Here is a 23,979-nt window from a genome sequence, read left to right as displayed (position 1 = left end):
TTCAAGGTAGCTGTAAACCTACTCTTGCTCCAGAGGTGTTGGCTAACTACAGACCTATCTCTAAATCTTCCCTTCCTCTCTAAGATCCTTGAGAAATCCGTCGAAAATCAATTATGTGACTTTTTACAAAACAATGCTTTGTTCGAGGATTTCCAGTCAGGGTTTCGAGTGCATCATAGCACACAAACAGCACTGGTGAAAATTCCGAATGATTTTCCACTTGCATCGAACCAAGGACTCATCTCTTTTCTTCTTGCTGGACCTCAGTGCCGCATTTGACTCCATAGACCAGCGATTCCCAAAGTGTGGGCCGCGAAGGTACTGCAGGTGGGCCGCGAGAGGTCATTTACAATAAATAAATAAAAAGTTTTTAATTTTCAATTTTCAAAAGTTTGAAATTAATATAAAAATATGTATGATGCGGCACGTTAGTTATGTGAAACATTAATTGATGAAGCACAAACAATTTAAACGAACAGATTGGTCAATCGGTTGATCCATACTGGTTGTACACGGCGCTCAAGGCGCTCTGCCAAACATGCCAAAGCTCGTCTACGACGGCGAAATGCTGAGCGGCGCTGAAGCGTGTGAGATATGGAGCTTGTTTCAGGGCGCGTCGGAGAAACAAAGCTGTCGTTCTTGCGGAGCACTTCATGAGATTAAAGAGCGAGAGACTGCGCCCTTTTCTCTACAGTAGCTGAACCATCTTAACGGGGAAAATGAGTTATTCTAAAAGGATCCGAAGATTTAAGGCGTGGATGGCGAGGGGGGGCGGCGGGAGCGGACGCACCTCGCAGCGATCGGACCCTGGAAGTACCGTCTCCACCCCCCCATCCACCGGCCCCGACGCCAAACGTTTGACTGCTACGGCGGCAAATCACCAGCCGGTCTGAGAGCTGGACGCATTGGTCTTAATGTGCCGGTAATGATGGTAAATGATGGTTGTAGTTGGTTGTCATCTACGGTCCACTACGGTTACATAAAGGTGTCGTTTGTGTTTTGACAACGTTTTATCTCATAATATCAACTTTCTATCCCCTTTCTTCAGTGCGGAAATGGGATTCTCTAGTTGTGTGAATGCATCACTCCAGCCAATCCAAAGACGGGGTTTGTAACCAATCAGATGTAGATACCATGGTGACTGGCTCCGCCCCCTTACTGTCAGAAAGAAAAACAGCGAGCGCGTAGAAAACTCCTTCGATCACGTTCGCGATCAAAGTGGGCCACGCCATTCTTGAGTTCGGGAACCGCTGCCATAGACCATTGTATCCTGTTGCAGACAATACTCAACTGTATCTGTCTATCAAACCAGAAGAGACCGACCAGCTGGTTAGACTTCAGGAATGTCTTGGAGACATCAAAACTTGGATGGCAACTTCCTGATGCTAAACTCAAAAAAAAACGAAGTTATCTTGATAGGCCCAGAGTGCCTTCGAAGTCAGCTGTCAGGTGATACACTTTTATAGATGGAATTGCTCTGGTAGCCAGCAACACTGTCAAGAATCTTTAGGATATGACCTTCAACTCTCATTTAGACTTCAAGCACTGCCTTTTTTCATCTATGTAATATATCAAAAATCAGGAACTTCCTGTCTCAAAGTGCGGCAGAAAAATGAGTTCATGCGTTTGTTACTTCCAGACTGGATTACTGTAATTCTTTGTTATCAGGCTGCTCTTGTAAATCTCTTAAGTCTCTCCAGTTTATTCAGAATGCTGCAGCACGTCTATTAACAAGAACTAAGAAAAGAGAGTCTTATTACTCCTCTATTAAGTTCTCTGCACTGGCTCCCTGTTAAATCAAGAATAGAATTTAAGGTACTTCTCACCTACAAGGCACCTGCTGGTGAGGCACCATCTTATCTAAGAGCTTGTAACACTGTATTGCCCACAAGGCAGCTGCGCTCCATAGATGCTGGGTTACTTGTTGTTCCTAGGGTTTTAAAAAGTAGGATGGGAGCCAGAACCTTCAGTTATCAAGCTCCTCTTTTGTGGAACCAGCTTCCACTTTCAGTCCGGTTTGCATATAGTTAGGGCTGGCTCAGGTTAGCCCGGACCAGCCCTTAGTTAAGCTGCTATAGGCTTAGACTGCCGGGGGACTTCTTGGACACACCAAGCTCCTCTCTCAAGCTCTCTTTCTACAATAATCCAGGTTTTATTAATCCACATCGCTAATTCAGCTTCTTCCCAGGAGTTTTTTTGTGCTTTCTCCCCTAGCAGGTCTCCGTAGATCGTAGTTCCTTCTGAACCCTGGTCTTGACACCTGCCGTGGCCCTGCTGACGCTGCTGCTGCCATCATCATCATTATTATTTGAAATATGTCGTATGTGTACAGACTGTAAAGCCCTCTGAGGCAAATTTGTAATATGCGATTTTCTACAGAAGACTGTTCACTGTTGGGGCTCGTGCTTCAAGATGTTACACCCGAACAAACCACCAGTGGATCCTCCCCATTGCACAATGAACTATTTGCTGTCTCCTGATGAGAACTATGATATCCTGTGGGATGGACTGGAGTTTGAATGGACATCCAACGGTTAAAGTCTGTGAGATCTATGTGGGGAAACAAGGCGTAGCAGAAAACTCCAGAGAAACACATAAGCCGCACACATCGTAGAGAAAACACATGCTATGAGAACACACAATTCATGCAAGATTTTCTTGACACATTTTGGACATAAAAGGGAGAGCTGATATGTGAATGATTCCAGTGGCCCTGGTGGTAATTGAATTAAAAATCGTAACGGTCCCAATTGACCGTCCTCAGTACCCTTTAAGGGAAGAACAAACAGTAGGGATAGCAAGTACAATCGAAGGATTGCTGGAGGCAGGCGTTTTGGAAAGGACGAGGTTCCCCTGGAATACCCTGATTAACCAGGTCCCTAGTCCCGGAAAGTACAACTATGAGGTGCACGATTTGAGGCCCATCAGCAAAGTTTTAGTGCCAACTCACTATGACACCCCAAATCCTTACACCATGTTAAATGTAATAGGCCCTGATAAAAGATGCTTCCCCTGCATCAACCTGGCAAATACTTTTTTCTGTGTCCCAGCTGACTACTCAAAACCGTTTTACCTGAATGTTGAGGAAAAGAAGGGATTGTGAATTCTGTTATATTTCAAAAGGGGTGGGTAGCACAGATCGAAGATTTTGATGTAATGTAGTGGCAAACCTGAGGAGATAGGGGACCCCACATTTGTAAGGAACATAGCGGCGATTGGCAAAGCATTAACTAAAACAGCCCGCTTAACGATGGAAAACCAGACTGTTGTACACACATCACATAGAATAGCCGCGTTCTTACAGTTGAATGCGTTCACACTTTCCATGGCAAGACAAAAAGCCTTGTAAGGCCTATTGTGTGTGCGCTCGTCCTATCCCTCACAAACCACTTTACTTCTGGTCTTTGTTTAGTTTTCTGTTCTTACAGCTGAATTAAGTTAACCATCACCCCCACCTAAATTTAAGACCCAATCAGTCACTCAATCCATGTCGGGTTATCCTTCCTCCGACCCCCCATTTTTCTACGTATCAAGCCAGTAGGTGTTCCTAAACCTGGAAAGTAGTGGTTTTGTCACTTCATTCCTCTGTGCCGGAGTCTCAGTCCTGATCCCTTACAAGTGTAATGGATCTATCATCTCAAAAAGGTTGTGTTATCGCTGGTTTCGAAATAGTATTTCTAAGGAGACAATAGAAGAATGTACTTCAGGAACTTGGTGTCACAGGCTCTGCTCTCTCCCTTCTCTCGTCCTACCTCGATGGCCGCACCTACCGGGTAACCTGGCGAGGATCTGTGTCGGAACCGTGTCCTCTTACTACTGGAGTTCCTCAGGGTTCCGTGCTGGGTCCCCTCCTGTTTTCGCTTTACACCAACTCTCTTGGCGCTGTCATTCGCTCGCATGGCTTCTCTTACCACAGCTATGCCGATGACACCCAACTAATTCTCTCCTTCCCTCACTCGGACACCCAGGTGGCGGCTCGGATCTCTGCCTGTCTAACTGACATCTCTCAGTGGATGTCCGCCCACCATCTGAAAATCAACCCCGACAAGACTGAACTACTTCTCTTTCCCGGAAAAGATTCGCTTACCCAGGACCTGACAGTCAACTTTGGAAACTCTGTGCTAACGCCCACTTCGACTGCTAAGAACCTCGGCGTCACACTCGACAGCCAACTCTCCCTGACTCCCAACATCACTGCGACAACGCGATCCTGTAGATACACGCTCTACAACATCAGGAGAATACGTCCCCTTCTCACTCAGAAGGCAGCGCAGGTACTGATTCAGGCTCTTGTCATCTCCCGCCTGGACTACTGCAACTCCCTCCTGGCAGGTCTCCCTGCCACCGCCATTCGACCTCTGCAGCTCATTCAGAATGCAGCAGCTCGACTGGTCTTCAACCTTCCGAAATTCTCCCACACTACTCCACTCCTCCGCTCTCTTCACTGGCTACCGGTGGCCGCCCGCATCCAGTTCAAAACACTGGTGCTCACGTACCATGCTGTGAATGGATCGGGTCCAGCTTACATCCAGGACATGGTCAAACCCTACATCCCAACCCGCACTCTCCGCTCTGCATCTGCAAAACTACTCGTCCCTCCCTCACTGAGAGCAAAACACTCGACTAGGTCTCGACTCTTCGCTGTCCTTGCGCAGAAATGGTGGAACGAGCTCTCTGAAGACACCAGGACCGCAGAGAGCCTTCACATCTTCCGCCGCAAACTAAAGACACACCTCTTCAGACTCTACCTCGACTAAAGACTAACAAATTGTAGCACTTAAATTGTACTTGTAACGTCACTCATCTATAGCAAATTGTAAATTGGCTTATTTGAGGAAATTGCACTTTCTTGTTTCTTGTTCTCCTGAGTTTGTACCCTATGGTTGAATGCACTTATTGTACGTCGCTTTGGATAAAAGCGTCAGCTAAATGACATGTAATGTAATGTAATGTAATGTACTTGTAGTGTGTCAACCTTGAGCTCGCACAAAGTACCATGAGGGAAGATCGGGCTGTTATTAACTTGTGTAGATATGGTTGTTTTGGTTCTTGCTCCATGGGTGGAGCTGATGCAAATGCTCCACAATGCAAATGTTATATTTACAAACCCTAAGGTTACCGCACACTGATCAGTTGGTGCTTCAATATCAGGAACCATTTAATCGACCTACCAAACTGACCAAAACAGGCTCTCGGCTAAACGGATATGTAAATCTTAGTCGCGATGTGTTGGTTTTCCTCTGTCTAACAATGAGGAAGGACTTGTGTGTGACTGTCTAACCCATAGAATACTGGGTTATGTCCAAGTGTTACCATGAGCTACAGCCCCCTCTGCTCCAACGACTCACAGGAGGAAGCAGACGGTTTGTGTCAGAGCATTTGCATCTGCTCTAGCCACGGAGGAACAGAAACACGTGGCCATTCATTAGAAGGGGAGACTCATCACAATAGCTTTCTGGTTTTGCAGTTTGAAAAATGAACCCTGATGAACTTACATTTTTTTGTTTAAAGGCATGAGCAGCTCTTGAAAATATTCCCCAAAATGTGAGACATGCTCAACTTTGCGTATCAAGAGAGGTAGAGTTAAGATCCAGGAGAGTTTTACTTGGTAGAAGCAGGAAGAAAGACCCGGCCAAAGAACACCAAGCTGTGTTTAGAAACTAAATCATCTAAATATTAATTTATGCACTATACATTAATATGATGAGATTGTTGTGGTGATTCTGTTGAAAGAATACACAGGACACTGTCCAGCACTATGCTGAGGACACAGGATACTGTCCAGCACTACGCTAAAGATAGAAAGATGAATTATCTTAGCGATTATTAATAATTCTATCGATGTTAATGATTAACCAACACATTATCCCTACGTCGTGCCCAACAAAATGGTGTCCCATGTGAGGGATGCTGGCGCATGCTTTTGCGTCTTTACGCACAGTTGCGTCGACGCACTCGTTTCAATTCATGGTTCAAAAAGTTTTGCGTGTGTTGCAGAGCAATTCACCGCCAGAACAGGTGGAGTAACGTGTTTTTGTTGAAGACCACCTAGAGAGTCACGTCTTTGTGTGTGGAAGTCGTGGGTTTATTTATTTATCATTGACTTTATTGCTCCGTGCATGCGCCAGCCTTAAGCCCCATCAGCTGTGCAACCGTTCCAGACGGAGCAGGATCTGCCCCCCAGGAACATAGCAAACCGATACAGATGCTCAGTCATTACCCTTTCTGATCCAGAACCGGACCAGCTCATTCCAACTACATGCTTACAGCTGCCACAGCTTGACCAAAACCATCTTCTTTCTACAGTCGCCCTGAAGTGCAAAACACAACGGCAAATAGGAAAACACATCGACATTAACTTGTTACGGAAAGGGTACCCTTCTGATTGGACAGACGGACGGTCTGTCTTCTAACCCTCTTAATCCGAAGCCTTTCGCCGGTGACGGAAAGTGACATGGAGGATTCAAATTACCGTGACTCCTTAACTATTTGCACAATCGGATTCTGATATCTGAGTAATGCTGCTTCCTAGATATTATGGCAATCAATAACTCAGTGGCGGGACTGAGAGGCTGTGATGAGGGGTGGAAGTGAGCACAGCAGCAGAGCTGCAGCAGAAAGTCACAGAGGGATGGCGATGTTTTACGAGTGTCTTAAAACTGTCCTACTAGTGTTTCACCATTGTTTTACCGCTGTTTTGTTGTTCAATTATATTTAGGTGTTGTAAATAAAAAGGGTGAGTGGGTGGGGGGGGGGGGGGGTGTACCGCGGACGCTATGGCCAACACTGCTCGGGGACCGGAGTCCAATTCCTTGGCGTGAGGAATGCTTGACACTTGAGAGCCCTGTATCATTTCCTGTTAAGACAGTCAGTCCGTCTGTCCAATCAGAAGGGTCCGTCCTCTGCTATAAGGCCCTACCCTTTCCGGAAGGAGTTCATTTCGATGTATTTTCCTATTTGCCGTTGTGTTTTGCACTTCAGGGCCACCGTACCTTTCAGCTCCCCAACCTTACGCGGTAAGAGCAGAGCCGCATAAATTTCCTGTTGAACCTCCTCCTCTCTCCCCACAAACCTCGCACCTGGGTCGTGAACCAGGCACTGCATATTTGATTTCCATACAGGAACGAGACTCAGATGTTCACACCATTCAACAGGCAGAGTTTAATCCCTCGCCAAAGGGGTCCCCAAAATTTGTATTCTGATCCCTTAAGAGTGAAATTAATTAACACCAAAGTTACAGTATGTCTAAAACATTTGTTTTACGGTTAGTAGATGCATATTTATAATGCAAATAAATCAAGTAAAGAACGGCCGCTAACCATTTTCCCCGGTACTCCACTTCAGCATGAGGTCCACGGCGTAAATGGCCCGGGATGACGGGTAGGGACACACGCCACACGGAGCTGGTCGGGACGAGGCTGCCTCAAAGAACTCCCTGAACGCTCTGAACACTTCCGCCTGTGAGGGGTTGGAAAAGAATGGGGTGTAACCTGCCAAATACGATTGCCACACCATAAATACCCAGGTCAGGGAAAGGTCACAGGGGTCATTGAAATCCCACTCTGCTGTGACAGCGTCGGTGAGAAATGCTCAGTACTGAAATATAATCCATGAGGAATTGTTATGAATCACAGATATTCTCCATGTAACGGTATTCCTGTGTATATTCACCTGTCCTATGTAATAAACTAATGAATCAAAGCTCAGAAAACTCAGCTTGTAGCTTGTATAATAAATGCACAATATTGAAAGATTATTAAAAAAGGATGCAGCTGTTTGACTCTAGCTGAACTGATTGACGTGATTTTACAGATGATGATAATTCCATCAGCTACTGCACAGAGATTGTCACAGAGGAGAGCACAAAGCGCTGATGAAACATTGAACAAAATTCAATTCCTTTTTGAGGTGTCTTTTACAATACAAAAAAATGCTTATGGAGTAGCTCACTAGTACGAGAATGAACACTGCTCACTTCACTAGTTAGAAGTCTACCTATAAAAGTAACGTGGGAGTTAAATTAAAAAATAAATGTGTAAGAAGAATACGTGTGGTGAGGCCTGTAAGATTTCATTTCTACAGTCTGGCTTCAGTTCACCACACCACCACCTATGATGTTAAGAACGGGGGCCCTGTTCTAAAAGCTGATACTTACTTCCACCTCCTTCCATGGGTAAAGTGGGTACTGGTTCTCAAACATGGGGATGAACTCATCGTAATGCACCTAGAAACAGAGAGAAACCTTTTATCACGGACCAAGAACAGTTAACAACTACAGCTTCATGTTACCTCAAACTGTCCACAGGGTGCCGAATAAAAATTGTTCTAATAATCCCTTACCTACCAGGCTATCAGGACAGCTGGTCACACAGTGATTTCAGAAAATAAATTGTGCTTGTGTGAGCAAAAAGATACCTGCTTAAGCTCCACACCACCAGTATAGTTCATGACGGTGAAGTGCTTTTGGTAATCATCAAAATGGTCCAAAGAGAAAGGCCTAGATAGAAGATATACACATTAGGTCCAGGCAGGTCTCTATAGGAAGACAAGTACAGTGCATCCGGAAAGTATTCACAGCGCTTCACTTTTTCCACATTTTGTTATGTTACAGCCTTATTCCAAAATGGATTAAATTCATTATTTTCCTCAACATTCTACACACAACAACCCATAATGACAAAGTGAAAACAGTTTTTTGCAAATCTGTTCAAAATAAAGAACGAAAACATAACATGTACATAATTATTCACAGCCTTTGTTCAATACTTGAAGCACCTTTGGCAGCAATTACAGCCTCAAGTCTTCTTGGGTAGATAGATATATTATTGATCCCTCAAGAGGGAAGTTTTGTTATCACAGCATGTACAGGGAAGAATAGAATAAAAAGATACACATTATGTATAATATAATAAGATACAAATATTAAATTAAATTAAATAAACTGAAACAAAAGAATAACCTTCAAAAAGAGAGAATAATAATTTGTAAAAGGAGAAGAGGAAAGGGAAGAGCATCAACATCACAGCAGTACAGGGTTGTTATTGTTATGTGGTCAGAGATGATTTATTGTAGAGTGTTATTGCACTGGGCAGGAATGATCTTCTGTATCGGTCCTTGTGACAGCGGAGCTGAAGGAGTCTGTTGGAGAACGTGCTCCGCTGTCCCTGTAGCAGGTGGTGGAGGGAGTGGTCAGGATTATCCAATATGGATAACAGTCAGTGTGTTTACATGATGGTATAATTCGAATCTTTACTTAGTCGGACTATGCCACACCGGGGGGAGGTGCTATTATCCCAATATACATAGCAGTGAATAAATCGAATCATTGGCCGAAAGCATGTCATATGCGATACGATAGGTGGCGCTGTTTTCATTACAACTAGTTGTGATACAGCCATTTCCGCTTGACCACTACCAACAACAACAACATTACGAGAAAGATGGCGAACGGAGAGCAAGGTGGAGCTACATCCCTCTACTATTTGTGCATGATGCTAATAGGAGTACAGCGAATGCGAATGGCGCTATTGGCTGATTTGATAACGGAGAGAAGACGCCGTCGGGATCTCAAGCATGCGCAAAGACGCAAAGTTCAGTTCCTTATCCGATTCACCGTTACATGCCGCAATAGTCGAACTATCAACTGGATCGGATCGAGTTATCCAGGTGTGTTAGTCGGATCGTAGTCGGACCGCACATAGTCGGACAAAGGTGTTTACATGAAACGGATAATTCGATTTCAGTCCGACTAAGCCAGTTATTCGAATCCATGTAACCACGCTGAGTTTCTTCAGTGACCTCCCCTCCACCACCTTTTCCAAGCTGTCCTGTTTACAGCCAATGATGGAGCCGGCCTTCTTAAGTTTGTTAAGTCTGTTGGTGTCACAGACAGTTGGTGCCGGCTCCAATGCTGCTCCCCCAGCAGACCACGGCGAAGTGCAAAGCACTGGCCACAACAAACAGAACATCTCCAACATCTTGCTGCACACATGGAAGGATCGAAGCTTCCTCAGGAAAAAGAGTCGACTCATCCCCTTCCTGTAGACAGCGTTGATCTGGGTCTTCCAGTTCAGTCTGTTGTCGATGGAGACACCCAGGTACTTGTAGTCCTCAACCATGACCACCTCCTCTTCCAGAACCCTCAGCGGTAGTGGAGCCGTCGTCTTCCTCCCGAAGTCGACCACCATCTCTCTGGTCTTGGCCACGTTCAGGAGCAGGTGATTTCTTCCCGCCCACACCACAAAGTGCTCCACCACTGCCCTGTACTCCTCCTCCCGTCCATCCCTTATACACCCTACCACTGCAGAGTCATCACAGAATTTCTGCAGATGGCAGGACTCCGAGTTATACTGGAAGTCAGTGGTGTATAAGGTGAACAGGAAGGGAGACAGAACAGTTCCCTGTGGAGCTCCAGTACCACTGACCACCGTATCAGACAGCACGCTGCACATTCGGACAAACTGTGGCCTGCCTGTCAGGTAGTCAGTGATCCAGAAGGCTGTGGACGAGTCCACCCCCACCACCCGCAGCTTCTCACTCAGTAGCAGTGGTTGGATGGTGTTGAAGGTACCGGAGAAATCAAAGAAAGTTATTCTCACAGAGCCACCCTTTCCATCCGGGTGCGACTGAGCTCGTTGCAGCAGGTAGATGATGGCGTCATCCACTCCCACACGAGGCTGGTATGCAAACTGCAGCGGGTCAAGTGAAGATTTCACCTGCGGCCTGAGGCGGGCCAAGACCAGCCTCTCCAGCACCTTCATCACATGGGATGTGAGGGCGACCGGTCGATAGTCATTAAGGCCAGATGGAGTCGTCTTCTTGGGGACCGGAACAAGGCACGACGTCTTCCACAGCACCGGGACCTTCTGCTACTTAAGGCTCAGGTTGAAGAGGCCAGCTGGAAAGCACAGGTCTTCAAGACCCTGGGGCTGATGCCATCAGGTCCTGCAGCCTTGCGTTGGTGGAGTCTCCTCAACTGTCTCCGAACCTTGGCAGTCGTCACCGAGAGGGGGGGAGGGAGGTCACGGCGTCAGTGGGGGAAGGGCCCTTTGAAGTGGCCTCACAGTCCATGCCGCTCACCAGGGGAGATAGAGGGGGGGAAGGCAGCAGAGGTGTTTGGGAGGTCAGGTGTGAGGAGGAGACAGATGAGGGCTGTGAGCTGAACCTGTTGAAGAAGCAGTTCAGCTCGTTTGCCCTCTCCAGGGAGCCCCCTGGTTGACGGTCTTCCCTTGAAGCCTGAGATCTCTTTCATGCCGGACCACACCTCCCTAACGTTGTTCTTCTGGAGTTTGGCCTCCAGGTTCCTCCTGTAAGAGTTCTTACACTCCCTGATCTTCACCTTCAGGTCGCACTGAACTCTCCTGAGTTCCTCCCTGTCCCCAGACTTGAAAGCTGCTTTCTTCTTGTTAAGAAGCTCTTTCAGGTCCCTGGTAATCCACGGCTTGTTGTTGGGGAAGCAGCGGACAGTCCAGGATGGAACGGTGGTGTGTTCACAGAACTTGATGTATTCTGTGACACAGTCCGTTAAGTTGTTGATGTCCTCCCCATGTGGTTGACACAGCACATTCCAGTCTGTGGACTCAAAGCAGTCCTGCAGTGCCTCATTAGCCTCCTGTGACCATCTCCACCCATCTGTGACCATCTCTCTCTTCACAGTCCTGGTGGTCACAGGCTGCCACAAGCGTGGCACACCTATTTCTGGGCAATTTCTCCCATTCTTCTTTGCAGAACCTCTCAAGTTCCATCAGGTTGGATGGGGAGCGTCGGTGCACAGCCAGTTTCAGATCTCTCCAGAGATCTTCAATCAAGTTCAAGTCAGGGCTCTGGCTGGGCCACTCAAGGACATTCACAGAGTTGTCCCGAAGCCACTTCTTTGTTATCTTGGCTGTGTGCTTCGGGTCGTTGTCCTGTTGGAAGATGAACCGTCGCCCCAGTCTGAGGTGCAGAGCGCTTTGCTTCACTGTAGGGATGGTTTTGGCCAGGTGATGAGCAGTGCCTGGTTTCCTCCAGATATGACACTTGGTATTCAGGCCAAACAGTTCAATCTTTGTTTCATCAGACCAGAGAATTTTGTTTCTCATGGTCTGAGAGTCCTTCAGGCGGGCTGTCATGTGCTTTTTACTGAAGAGTCTGGCCACTCTACCAAACAGGCCTGATTTGTGGAGTGCTGCAGAGATGGCTGTCCTTCTGGAAGGTTCTCCTCTCTTCATAGAACAACGCTGGAGCTCTGTCAGAGTGACCATCAGGTTCCTGGTTACCTCCCTGACTAAGGCCCTTCTCCCCTGATCGCTCAGTCTGGCTGGTGGCCAACTCTAGAGTCCTGGTGGTTCCAAACTTCTTCCATTATCGGATGATAGAGGCCACTGTGCTCATTGGGACTTTCAATGCTGCAGAAATCTTTCTGTACCCTTCACCAGATCTGTGCCTCGATACAATTCCGTCTTGGAGGTCTACAGATAATTCCTTGGACTTCATGGCTTGGTTTATGCGCTGATATGCACTGACAACTGTGATACCTTATATAGAAAGGTGTGTGGCTTTCTCAATCATGTCCAATCAACTGAATTTAGCACAGGTGGACTCCAATCAAGTTGTAGAAACATCTCAAGGATGATCAGTGGAAACAGGATGCACCTGAGCTAAATGTTGAGTGTCATGGCAAAGGCTGTGAATACTTATGTACATGTTTTCGTTCTTTATTTTTAACAGATTTGCAAAAATGTGCAAAAAACTGTTTTCACTTTGTCATTATGAGTTGTTGTGTGTAGAATGTTGAGGAAAATAATGAATTTAATCCATTTTGGAATACGGCTGTAACATAACAAAATGTGGAAAAAGTGAAGTGCTGTGAATACTTTCCGGATGCATTGTACTTTATCCTCCTCACATGCCAAGTCACTTGTAATCTCCAACGTGTTGCACTAAAGCGGGTCTACAGACAGCATGTTGGTGGGTTGGTTGGTTGGTTGGTCCAGAATTAAATGACCACACCTCATGGAATGACTCCCTTGAAATTGAGATAAAATTAACTCCCACAGGGTTCCTTCTCCCACCATAACGAGGTACGATATATTTATCCTAATGTTTTGGTTTTCTTCACAATGAGCATCACAGTCTCAGAGTTTAAGCATGTGTGTGACGTACCTATTAGCAAAGCGCAACCAGAAGACGTCATAGGCGTAGAGACGCAGAGGCTGCACAGAGCGAACAATCAGCATGTAGCGAATGTCAAACTTCACCATTCCCACCTCCTCTCTGTTGAACAGCACTGGATCTTCAAGGTACTTACACACCACCTAGAAAACAAAGACAGGTAAAGAAAAGGGTTAGAAGACCTTGTTGCGCACCAAATGTTCAGAATTCCAAGCAGAGGTGTGAGCAGGGGCAGTGATGCATACAAGGGCCCTCTGACTACACAAGCAGACTATAATAATTCGAAGCTACTGAGTCTCAGCAGACCTGCAGCTTTCTGTGACATTGTTCCAGATATGTGGAGCAGAAACCTGAGCATTGCTTCTCCATGTTTAGTTCTGACTGGGATGAGAAAAGAGACCCGTTCCAGACGACCTAAGGGGTCGGAATGGTTCGTACGGTAGCAGCAGGTCCGACATGAATTTGGGCCCTAAGCCATTCAGAGCTTTATGAACCAAATTCTTTGATGGACGCCAGTGTAAAGACCTCAGACCTAGAATGATAGGTCTGGTGTCTGTACTGTCATGTTTTGACAAACTGTGTTCATTCCACAATGTTCTTGGACGAAACGTCAGATCATTCCACCCACAGCTCTGGCACAAGTTTAGCTTAATGTGTCATTATGCTGCGCAGTTATATAAGGCTAAATTAGACCATTAATATGATGTGGAAAACACTACTATGGACAACCCCAATTCTAATATAAAAAAGTATGTAAAAAAAAAAACCTTCAATACAAAAATATATGGAAAACACTACCAAACCAAAATCACTTTGAGATCAATATGTACATGGTCCTAGACAAGCTGGTTTCATGGGATCTGTGTGTGTGTGTGTGTGTGTGTGTGTGTGTGTGCGCGCGCGTACCTTTGGTGTGCTCTCTCTTTGCCTTATTATATAGTCCAGATTGTTGGTGATGTGTATGTCCAGGCCACGGGCCAAGTTCCAGGGCTTACAGATCCAGTGGTTATCCTCTCCCCTGAAACCCACACCAAGACATCCTTTATCTTGTTTAGTGGTGATGCAAACATCATCAGCAACATGCTCTTGGTTCATTAACATATGAAACACTTTATCATTCCCACCTTTGCTGTCTCTGTTGATAACACTTGATGAACTGCGGCAGCTCTGACTGGAGGTTGAAGGTCTCTGGTAACCAATCGGGCTGGGAGCCGCCTTTCGCTCTGCGCGCCACAGCAGCCAAGCAGTCCTTCACAGTGACGATGCTCTCACAGGGAAACTGGTTGAGCATCACATGGGGTCGTTCCTCACTCAACTTCCTGTCAGAGAAGATGATGCGATGATGATAGTATCCCAAATAAACAGCTCTTATAAAAGTGTCTTTTACAAGCATAGGCTTGTTTGTTTCATAGATTTGATTTGGAATTTAACCAATGACTTTCAGCTTTATGGCTTAAAGTATTTTATTTACTTTAAAGGCCAAAGCAGCAAAACCTTGGATTACATCTACATTAGAGTGTCTATTTTTTTTAAACCCAAACGTCCTGGTGTTTATGCCTTTTCACTTTGTCCTTGTGGGATTTTGTGTTTAGAATTTTTAGGAAAAAATTAATTTAATCCATTTTGGGAATTTGTAACATAACAAAATGTGGTAAAACTGGAGCTCTGTGAATACTTTCCAGATGCAGTGTGTGTCTGTGGGTGTGTTGCTTACCTGTAGTCTTTCATGTGATGATAGCTCCAAATGATATCGGCGGCCTCCTTCTCCTCTGTCAGCTGGAAGCGGGGGTGAGTCAGGTTGTTTGTGACTTGCGACATGTCGGAGTAAACCCTGGAAGTAAAGCACAGAACTGTGGAGAACACTAACATGAAGAGAGCAATGGACACAACAGGGGACAACTTGCCTTTACTTTTGTGATTACCTCAACACCAAAAAGGCAAAGAAAAGATGATATAGCTGATATAGAGGGGGCTTTTCTGTGTGTGCGTGTGGCGGGGGGGGGGGCGTGAAAGGAGGAACTAAGGGTGACAGAGGATTACCACAATTTTGGGAAAGGATGAAAACCTCTCATTTATTATCCTGACTCGGACCAACGTCAAGCGAAGGCTTCGGGTAGGAGGCTCTTCTGGCCCTGGTCAGGTTTGCAGGCTCTTTGCTTGGCAGTGAGCGCTGTGCTTTACCCGTTGTCTTATTTGTGCACATTTAGCACCTGCGAAATCCATGCAATCCTTTTGTACTAGCAGCCATTGTTTTTTATTATTATTCTTGTAAACTGCTTTGCACCCCACATTGATGTTCTCCTGACCACTTCTCCCTTCCCTACTCTCCTCGTGCATGTAGTCCTCCAGGAATTGGTCATAAAACTGTGTGAGAGATCCCCTTTCCAACTCCTTTTTCAGAGGATCCCATTGTTCAAGACGCCTGCAGGTAGAATGAATACACTGTGTCCCTCTCACGGTGTAATATATATATATATATATATATATATATATATATATATATATGTCAAGGCCACGACGGGAGGACTAAGAACATGTGTCCTCCCCCTTTTCCTTGAAGCCCCTCCTTCTTTTATTTTAGAAAAATAATCGCCTGGAGGTGAGACACTTACTTGAGGATTCTGTCCTCGGGCACAGTGTAGGGTTGGATTTCCACAGGGAGCTGCTCCTTGGTCTCCAACGCAATGGACTGTAGAAGCAGACACAGGACAGAGATGACCTAACAACATCTTGTAATGAGTGTGATTCGGCAGTTAAACAAAGCCGATCAATTGTCCTATTAGTCAGTTCAAATTAACGGGATGATTGATTTCAGGCTATCTTCGTTCCCCAAAGGCTAAACCGCGCTCAAACTGTCCTGTTATTTTGAACCAGTCAGTCAGTCATCAGGACAATTGTGCGTGCGTGTCCTGAGGCGGAAGAGTCGATCGCCCAAACCAGAATTTTCTAACAGCACAACTGCAAATAAACCCAATGAAAACAAGCCCAAAAATCTAAATTATGTGAATGAATAGTTATAAGGATATATTTACTGTGCGCTTTGTATCATATATATGTGTATACATGTATGTTTAGATGACAATATAGAACTAGGAGTTTTATCAAGTGTGTGTGAATCTGTATGGACCGATCAGTATGTATGCATTATTCAGAATCAGAAATTTGATCAATTGAAGCAGTGAAACATGGGAGTTTATTAAGCGCCAAACAAACAAACAAAACTTGACGAACAGTACGACATGCAGCAGCTTTCCAGATGTTCTCTGCATTGCAACACTGGACAAACATTTACAGTATGAGAGACAGTGTGAGACAGTATGAGACAGTCTACAGGACAATCAACACTCTGCTGCATGGATATGTTGCTATGGTGATTTTACGAGGAACAGGGCCCAGGAGTTGTGGGAAAAAGCAGCTGTAAACAAAATATGTTTGTTTCTTGAACCTCAGTGACAGTCATGCTCACCTCAAAGTACGAGTCGGGGGGCTCAGTCGTGACACTACTGACCCCTTCTAGATCAGTAGGTATCCATGGTAACAAACGGCATCGCCTTACCAGGGGGTCGGTCTCTTCATATGTATAGTCACGGGTCACTTCATCTGTGGAAATAATGATTTTTTTTTTTGCGGTGGGGAAATGTCTGTCTGGTCGCTTGTGAAGATAAAATGTTAAACACTGATTTTATTCTATAAAAAAGATTTCAGATAGCATAAATGTCCATGGCCTAACGGGGTTGCTAATTAGTGACAGAGGTCGAATATAATAGGACGCTGCTTTAGCCCAGGGGGAGATGAACACAAGATAGAAACACACAACAGTAGTTGTCACAGACTGGATGGGATCAGCACAAAAGAACAGAATTTTTCAAGGTTTACACATAATGAAAACTTGCTTAACACTTTTTTACTGAAAATCCACCACTAAATAAATGGCTTTAAACCCTGATGACGTGATAGCATATTTTAATATGGAGAGATGTGTCTAGTACTGATCAACACCTCTGGTAACGCATTTGTTTTTGGTCTATCGGCCGTTCAAGCTTTTTATATACATTTACATAGTATTTATGTAAAAATAACTACTCTTTTTGCATTTACCTTTATCTGTCACGCTTAGTTCTCCCTAGCTTTTCTTCTATTTCTGGAGAGAAAAAGTTTCCCCTTTATCCTTGTATGTACATCCGATCATGTCTTCCATCCGTGTTTGTCTGTGTCTGCTCTCACCTCCCTCCTGCAGGTTCTGCAGGGGCCACAGCACCGAGTAGGCCAGCCCACCCTGGACGTAGAAGAAGGGGGCCATGCTGCAGCTGGGCCGGTCGGAGTGCTGCACCTGGGAGCCAAACTCATCCAGGATGTACCACACCGGTACTTTATCCTCGGGAGACTGCGTGGAAAAACACAGCAGGACGAGAAGAGTGAGGGAGGGAGGACTGAGAAACTCTGCAGCAGAGTTAAGTTGCAATATGAAGTCGTCTGAGACTGTTGGGCTGAGTTCTCCTTCCTTTCCTAAGGGAGCATCTTTCACACTGTCTCACTTCTGATTGGTCAAACTGCTGCTGGGAACAGCCGGTTCAACAGTTTCACACAAGCGTGTCCCCAACTTTATAATGAGAACCTTACGTCTTTGTAGTGACAAAAGAGACACAACCCACCAAAAACCTAACTGTCGTTTCAGTTCTCTGGGGGAGTTATCTCATCACTTATTGAATTGACTTATGTTGTGATTGATGCCAATTAAAAGTTTGTTTTTCCATCTAAAGACTAAATCTTTTAAATTAACGAGAAATAACTTGTATTTTAGACACTGTTTAATTGTATTTACACACACTTTATCATCTTGGAGGCAGAATCCCACCGGGTGGAACATGTTAAACTTCCGTCCTCGTGCACTTTGCGCTCAACACATTACATTACATTACATGTCATTTAGCGGACGCTTTTATCCAAAGCGACGTACAATAAGTGCATTCAACCATAGGGTACAAACTCAGGAGAACAAGAAACAAGAAAGTGCAATTTCCTCAAATAAGCCAATTTACAATTTGCTATAGATGAGTGACGTTACAAGTACAATTTAAGTGCTACAATTTGTTAGTCTTTAGTCGAGGTAGAGTCTGAAGAGGTGTGTCTTTAGTTTGCGGCGGAAGATGTGAAGGCTCTCTGCGGTCCTGGTGTCTTCAGAGAGCTCGTTCCACCATTTCTGCGCAAGGACAGCGAAGAGTCGAGACCTAGTCGAGTTATTTAGTCGAATTATTTGACGGCTATGCTTGAAGTGCCAACAATCTCGCCACATTTAGCCAGGACGTTATGAAGCATAAGATCTAAGCGTAGATGAACTGTACAGCCCTGGTTAGCTGGTGAGTAAACACAAAGGTGGCAAGCGTACACTATAGCCTGATGTGAATATTATAAGATGTAATGGCAAAAATGTATGTCACCCTTAAAAATGCTTCATTGTACGACTAAGGTTATAAATTGCAAATGCTGGGATGGTGTGGCCATGAAAAAGAATTGAGCTGGAGTGTCTCACACTGATAAGATGCCAGTCTCCTGGCTGTAGAGACAAAACAAGTTGGTTTGGAGGCCACCTGTAGGTAGAAGAACAGCCTGGCCCTGCTGTGAGGGGAGGAAGGCTCTTGGCAGTCTACTGAGCACGTAGCTGTTGTGACCTTTTTTGCCTTGCAAGCAAATAAATAGAAAGACATATAAGACTCCGAGCCTTTATTGTTATTTACCGTCTGTGCAAAATCTTCCACATGAAAGCTAAAAGTGTTGTTTTCAGCGCTCTGAGTTTAAGCATTGTGGTTTTAAGTTTTAGTTTTTTTATGTGCTTTTACTGCCGGCTTTTTCACTTCTACTCCCGGCACGCAAAAGCAGCACATCGGTAGAGTGACCGCTCCACAGTGTTTGTCTGATGTATCTGTTAGTGTAAATAATGTCACGCAGGGACATACAACGGCATCTGTGGCAACGCCACAGTGGAAAGAAGTGTGGTAAGCGAGAATCCGAGGGTGAACCAGCTTTCAGGACTCACCCCCTGGGAGAGTTTGTAGGTCTGGTTATATTTCCACATGCGCTCCATCACCAGCTCCACCGTGTCCGGGTCAGGGGCCTCGCCGTGGAAGTCCAGCCCCATGAGGGCAGCCATTCTGGGCAGCAGGCCAGGGAGCTGTTCCAGCTGCTGACGGGCGTGGTCTACTCGATACGTCCAGGCGTGATCCACCAGGTAAACACTGCGGACAGCCGGGGAGGACAATGGACACAAGTAAAATATTAAACTAAGATTCATATTTTTTAAATCACGTGTAAATTTGCGACGGTAGCGACACTTTTTTTCCAGAACAGGTTATAAACAGATTCTTGCAGCCAGAGGACCAAATACCAGGATCTAAGGACCCAGAGCAGAGTCTGGCACTCCCTCCGAGGGAAACTAACCCAACGCCATCTTACTGTTTTCTTTGAGCGCGATGGTCAGGGCAAATTTCAGTTCTTGCTGATCAACAGTTACAATGTGTACATCACAAGTGTGGTGGAAAATTGGCCGAAAAAAGAAAACTAAAAAGATAAATTTGCCTTTGCATATTTATTAGACTTCTGCACAGAACGACAGAATGCAACAGTTTACAATGAAGCAACTGCCCTGGAATCTGTGTGAGAGCATCTTTAGCAAGGTCTTTATGTACATGAAGACAAAAAATCAATTCAGACATGTAAGGCATTATTAAATAGTTGAGAGTTCCATCATGCCTCTCAATGCAAAAGGGAGCCAGATGAAACTCTTCTCCAAGATAATAAGTTCAGTATATCACAGAGAGTGGTGGTGAGAGGACAGCATAATATGCTAAATTGTGTGTGTGTTAGATGACCTTTTAAGGACAAAGGAACCATCAAGGTTTCAGGTTGAGAAAGAAGGGACACATACATAAGTGTTGAAACCATATGGTTAAACCAAAACGTTCATATATATATATATATATATATATTAGTGGTGAGTCACCTGAGGCCTGCAATCAGACGCCATGGAAACCGGCCGCACCACCAATCACGGGTTGATCGGCGGCAGCTGGTGCCACATAACCCAACCCCATTTAAGCGGCAGGCTCACGCCAAACCAAGAGGGCGAGTGAGAGAGACGTATCCTAACCCCTCTTGTTCTGTCTTCAGAGACCAGTGCCAGAACAGGGGTTGCTATTGGTGAATTTTTGACAACGGTGATAGAGAAGCTGTAGATTAAGATCTGCTTTAGTCCGGATAGTTTTTCTAGGTTCTTAACACTTTTCCCTTTTTTTTTTTCTTCTAAATTCACTCCACCTCTCTCACACACACACACACACACACACACACACACACACACACACACACACACACACACACACACACACACACACACACACACACACACACACACACACACACACACACACACACACACACACACACACACACACACACACACACACACACACACACACACACACACACACACACACACACACACACACACACACACACACACACACACACACACACACACACACACCTACCTACCTACCTTTAGGAGCTCTGCTCCAGGCCGGTCCGGTGTAGCTTGGTGAAGATGTACAGTGGGCCGCTTTAAGAGGAGTATAAATGATCTTCGGTATTTCCGAGCCCCAGATAAGATCTATTTTATTGGGAGATTAAGTACGTTCTGGGTGGTATTTGTATGAAGGTAGATTTGTGTCTTTATTATGCAAAAAAAAAAAAAAAGTTTGTAAGTGAAAATATATAAATTGAGAATAAATTATGTTAGTTTGGATTATGAAACTAGAATTTTTGGCTGCAAAACAAAAACTTCCCTCTGCTCTCAAAAAAAGTGGCAAACTAAGTCAGTTGGGGTCGATCCAGGTGGTAGAGTCAAACGTTCAGCTTGGCTAAAGAGTTTATATACGTGAGAAGATTACCCATGTTATTTACTGTTTGGAAAATGAATATAACAGTCTGTGAGCTCCTGAACTGACGCATACTGTTCCTGATTCTCAGAATGATTTGTGAAGCAGGATGCGGGTATGTTGTAAAGGGTTCTCTTCTCCTCAACCTCAATTCATCATGAATGGCAAATCTCCATCTCTTTGGCGTGGAGGTAACCAGCGGGGGCAGATGCTTCCCTCCTCTCCCCTGAGGAGGGGAGCACAGATGTTTGTCACTTTAGAGTATAAAACTTGAAGCCAGGAAGAATCCTTTGAGTAGCCTTGATGCACGTATTGTACGTGTGTCAACTCTACTCGGTGCTTGCAACCATTTAATAAACGTCCTGTTCAATGATTTCACACCGGCGTCGAGTAACATTTTTCTAACATTTACCTTTACGCTTGCCATATTGTACTTAGTTTTTACAATGGCTCGTTGTTATTTTTGCAAATTTGTTACCAAACCTGCTTGTGTTTGAATTGCAATACTGTGGAGTTGTTCTTTGAGCAAGCGTTAAACCATAAATCCAGAGATCACAAAATTGGTTAAAAAGCACATTGTGTAAAATGACGCTATTATGGTGGCTATGATTTGTATGATATGGCAGAGTTGGCCTCCCTTGATGAAAAAAAAAAGAATGAATGATTAACCAATCAGGTGAGGCTATTGTGACAACACTGCTCCCTCGTGATTGCTCAAGGGACAGTGTCAAGGGAAGCCAAGAAGTCGTTGGCATCACACCAATCAAATCACAGCATGTCATCAACGTCATTGAATGAAATAACGGAAGATTTGTGTTGATAGCTTCGTAAGCTAGCAAAAGTATTAAGCGCAATGATGAAGGGTGTATTTGGTGAGGAGGACACGGAGGACAGTTGTGTTGCTGTATAATGAACAGTTACATGTATTATTTTATATATATATATATATATATATATATATATATAAACAATAAGGAAAAGTGAAAAGCATTTGGCTCACATAGAGTGTACAAGTCGTGTAAAACTTAATGGCTTCTGATTGAGTGTGAGAATGAATTTGAATCTTTCCAATATCAAATGTGTGCTGTGCTTTAAGTAGTTGGTTGTGCTTTTGGGAGGGTGGTTGCATAAATTAATGAGATGTTTAAGATGACTGAGTGTGCGTGTGTGTGTGTCACAGAGAGAGGGAGCGTCGGTGCTCAAAGTGTCGGTTAGATAACAAGCGTGTGTAAGTCCTGGTAAAATGATGTTGTCGCTGTAATAGTTCACCAGACTACATGAAATAGCAACATATAAATTGCAACATACGATTTTCTGCCCCATCCCCATAAAACATACACAGAGGTTGTGTCTCACATGGCTTACTTGGAAATTTTCCCCACGCCACTGGGCAGCCGTTTAACTTATGTTGTTATAAGATGTGCCTGTTGTGTGCTTTGTTCAATGTATTATTATGTTGTTATTGTAAAATCTAGTAGGACCAGGCTGCATTGGGATTCTCCAAATAAAATTGATTGGCTTAAGTAATTGAATGATGAAATAACATTTTACAATACAAATGATATACACATTGTTGGACTCAATTTGTTCACGCATATTTATTTTGTGTTTTCTTTCCTCCTATGGATTCAAGGAAATAGTGGTAAATCCTTCTGTCAAGGGTCTCACCTGGTTGGCTCGGAGGCTTGTAGCCCCGTCTCCCGGGTCACCACCACTTTACAGCGGATCTCCCTCCCCTTCTTCTCTCCGTCCTCTGGCTGCTGCTCATCGTCTTCTTCTTGTTGGAAACGCATGATTCCAAAAACTTCACCAGCATCGTAAATCTAGGGCATGCAACAAAAAAAAAAAAAACACCAAATGCGCTCAAGTGAACAGTCACCCGCGGATTCTCTGGGCTTTTTGGGTTATCCGAGCACCCGTACCGTAAAACCCCGAATAGACGAGCATTGCGTCTCAAGCCCCGGATGGCTTCCGACGAGCCCTCGGTTTTCTTCTCAACTTCGGCACTCGCAATAAAGACGCCTTGAACGCGTTGTTTCAGATCAGTCCCCGTACCGCGACGTTGGGAGTGTGAACCAACAATAAACATCGTCAATACACATCCCGATCAATGGATACAATACATGCCGATCTGAACCCCTGAACGCATACATTTGGCAATTTTTAGCCATGTTTTATCAGACGCGAAGATTCGAAAATAATTACGAAAACGTGTAATTTTTCCCGTTTCTAAAGCGAGTTTGGCAGAAACTTGCTTACAAGCTAGTGGCGTTAGCATTCACATACATTAGCCGGTGTGGATGCGTAACGTCAGCCCGGCTGGTGCTTATTTCACATAAATAAATATCAAGAGGTCCTACTAGCCGTGTTCCCCTCCGAGCTGTGTTACTGGACGCGTTCTCCCAGTCGGACGTGTACCGGTGCAGTTCGCGAGGGACAGACCTCGTTGGTGATTTTGTGATGCAGACTCCTCCAGTAGATGGTGGGGATCTGCGAGGACTGCAGGGCGCCGGCGTGGAGGGCGACAAACGCTTGGAACTCCTCGTCCTCGTCTCCATTCATAGTCAAATGGTTTGTTGACACGACTCCAGTCAGTTACAAGGCACGTGGAGGTATCAGTGCACAGCCGGAAGGGGTTTGACAGCCCGGGCAGCAGTGCATTGTGGGAGGGTTTTAAAGGGCACTTTTTGTCCCTCATAATACTACATAATACTTTTTCATTATACTCTAGTTTTACTTCATGTTTTAGCAATATATTATGTTTGTATGTTCAGTTGTGTTTAAAATGAAGAAACGCCGGACGGACAGAGGTCATCGCTGATCAAAAGGTTAAATCAAATGTATTTAATAAAGGATATGGCGATGCGGTAAAAAGAACATCTCAGCTGAGGAGCCG

At 44.9% G+C, this 23,979-nt stretch overlaps 1 protein-coding gene across 3 annotated transcripts in view; it reads right to left on the bottom strand.

Annotated features, from left to right (window-relative positions):
• The window catches only part of ttll12 (tubulin tyrosine ligase-like family, member 12), a 37,477-nt gene extending 13,498 nt beyond the window's left edge, over window positions 1-23,979 (bottom strand). Inside the window, exons 1-13 of one of the 3 annotated variants that reach the window (XM_040175479.2) lie at window positions 23,526-23,979; window positions 22,752-22,906; window positions 19,187-19,385; window positions 17,377-17,536; window positions 16,619-16,752; window positions 15,765-15,841; window positions 14,867-14,983; window positions 14,277-14,471; window positions 14,059-14,170; window positions 13,144-13,295; window positions 8,416-8,497; window positions 8,156-8,224; window positions 7,320-7,458 (exon numbers count right to left, since the gene is read on the bottom strand). In XM_040175479.2, coding sequence (XP_040031413.2) covers window positions 7,320-7,458; window positions 8,156-8,224; window positions 8,416-8,497; window positions 13,144-13,295; window positions 14,059-14,170; window positions 14,277-14,471; window positions 14,867-14,983; window positions 15,765-15,841; window positions 16,619-16,752; window positions 17,377-17,536; window positions 19,187-19,385; window positions 22,752-22,906; window positions 23,526-23,645 — 1,711 coding nt within the window. In that variant the 5' untranslated portion in view covers window positions 23,646-23,979. Of the gene's footprint in view, window positions 1-7,319; window positions 7,459-8,155; window positions 8,225-8,415; window positions 8,498-13,143; window positions 13,296-14,058; window positions 14,171-14,276; window positions 14,472-14,866; window positions 14,984-15,764; window positions 15,842-16,618; window positions 16,753-17,376; window positions 17,537-19,186; window positions 19,386-22,751; window positions 22,907-23,005 lie in introns of all 3 variants that reach the window. The other 2 variants (XM_040175477.2, XM_040175480.2) reach the window with 2 other exon arrangements.

The sequence above is a fragment of the Gasterosteus aculeatus genome, chromosome 4 (genome assembly GCF_964276395.1).
Source record: "Gasterosteus aculeatus chromosome 4, fGasAcu3.hap1.1, whole genome shotgun sequence".
Taxonomy (NCBI): domain Eukaryota; kingdom Metazoa; phylum Chordata; class Actinopteri; order Perciformes; family Gasterosteidae; genus Gasterosteus; species Gasterosteus aculeatus.
The sequence above is the reverse complement of the archived record's forward strand: the minus strand, read 5'-3'. Positions and strand labels throughout refer to the sequence as shown.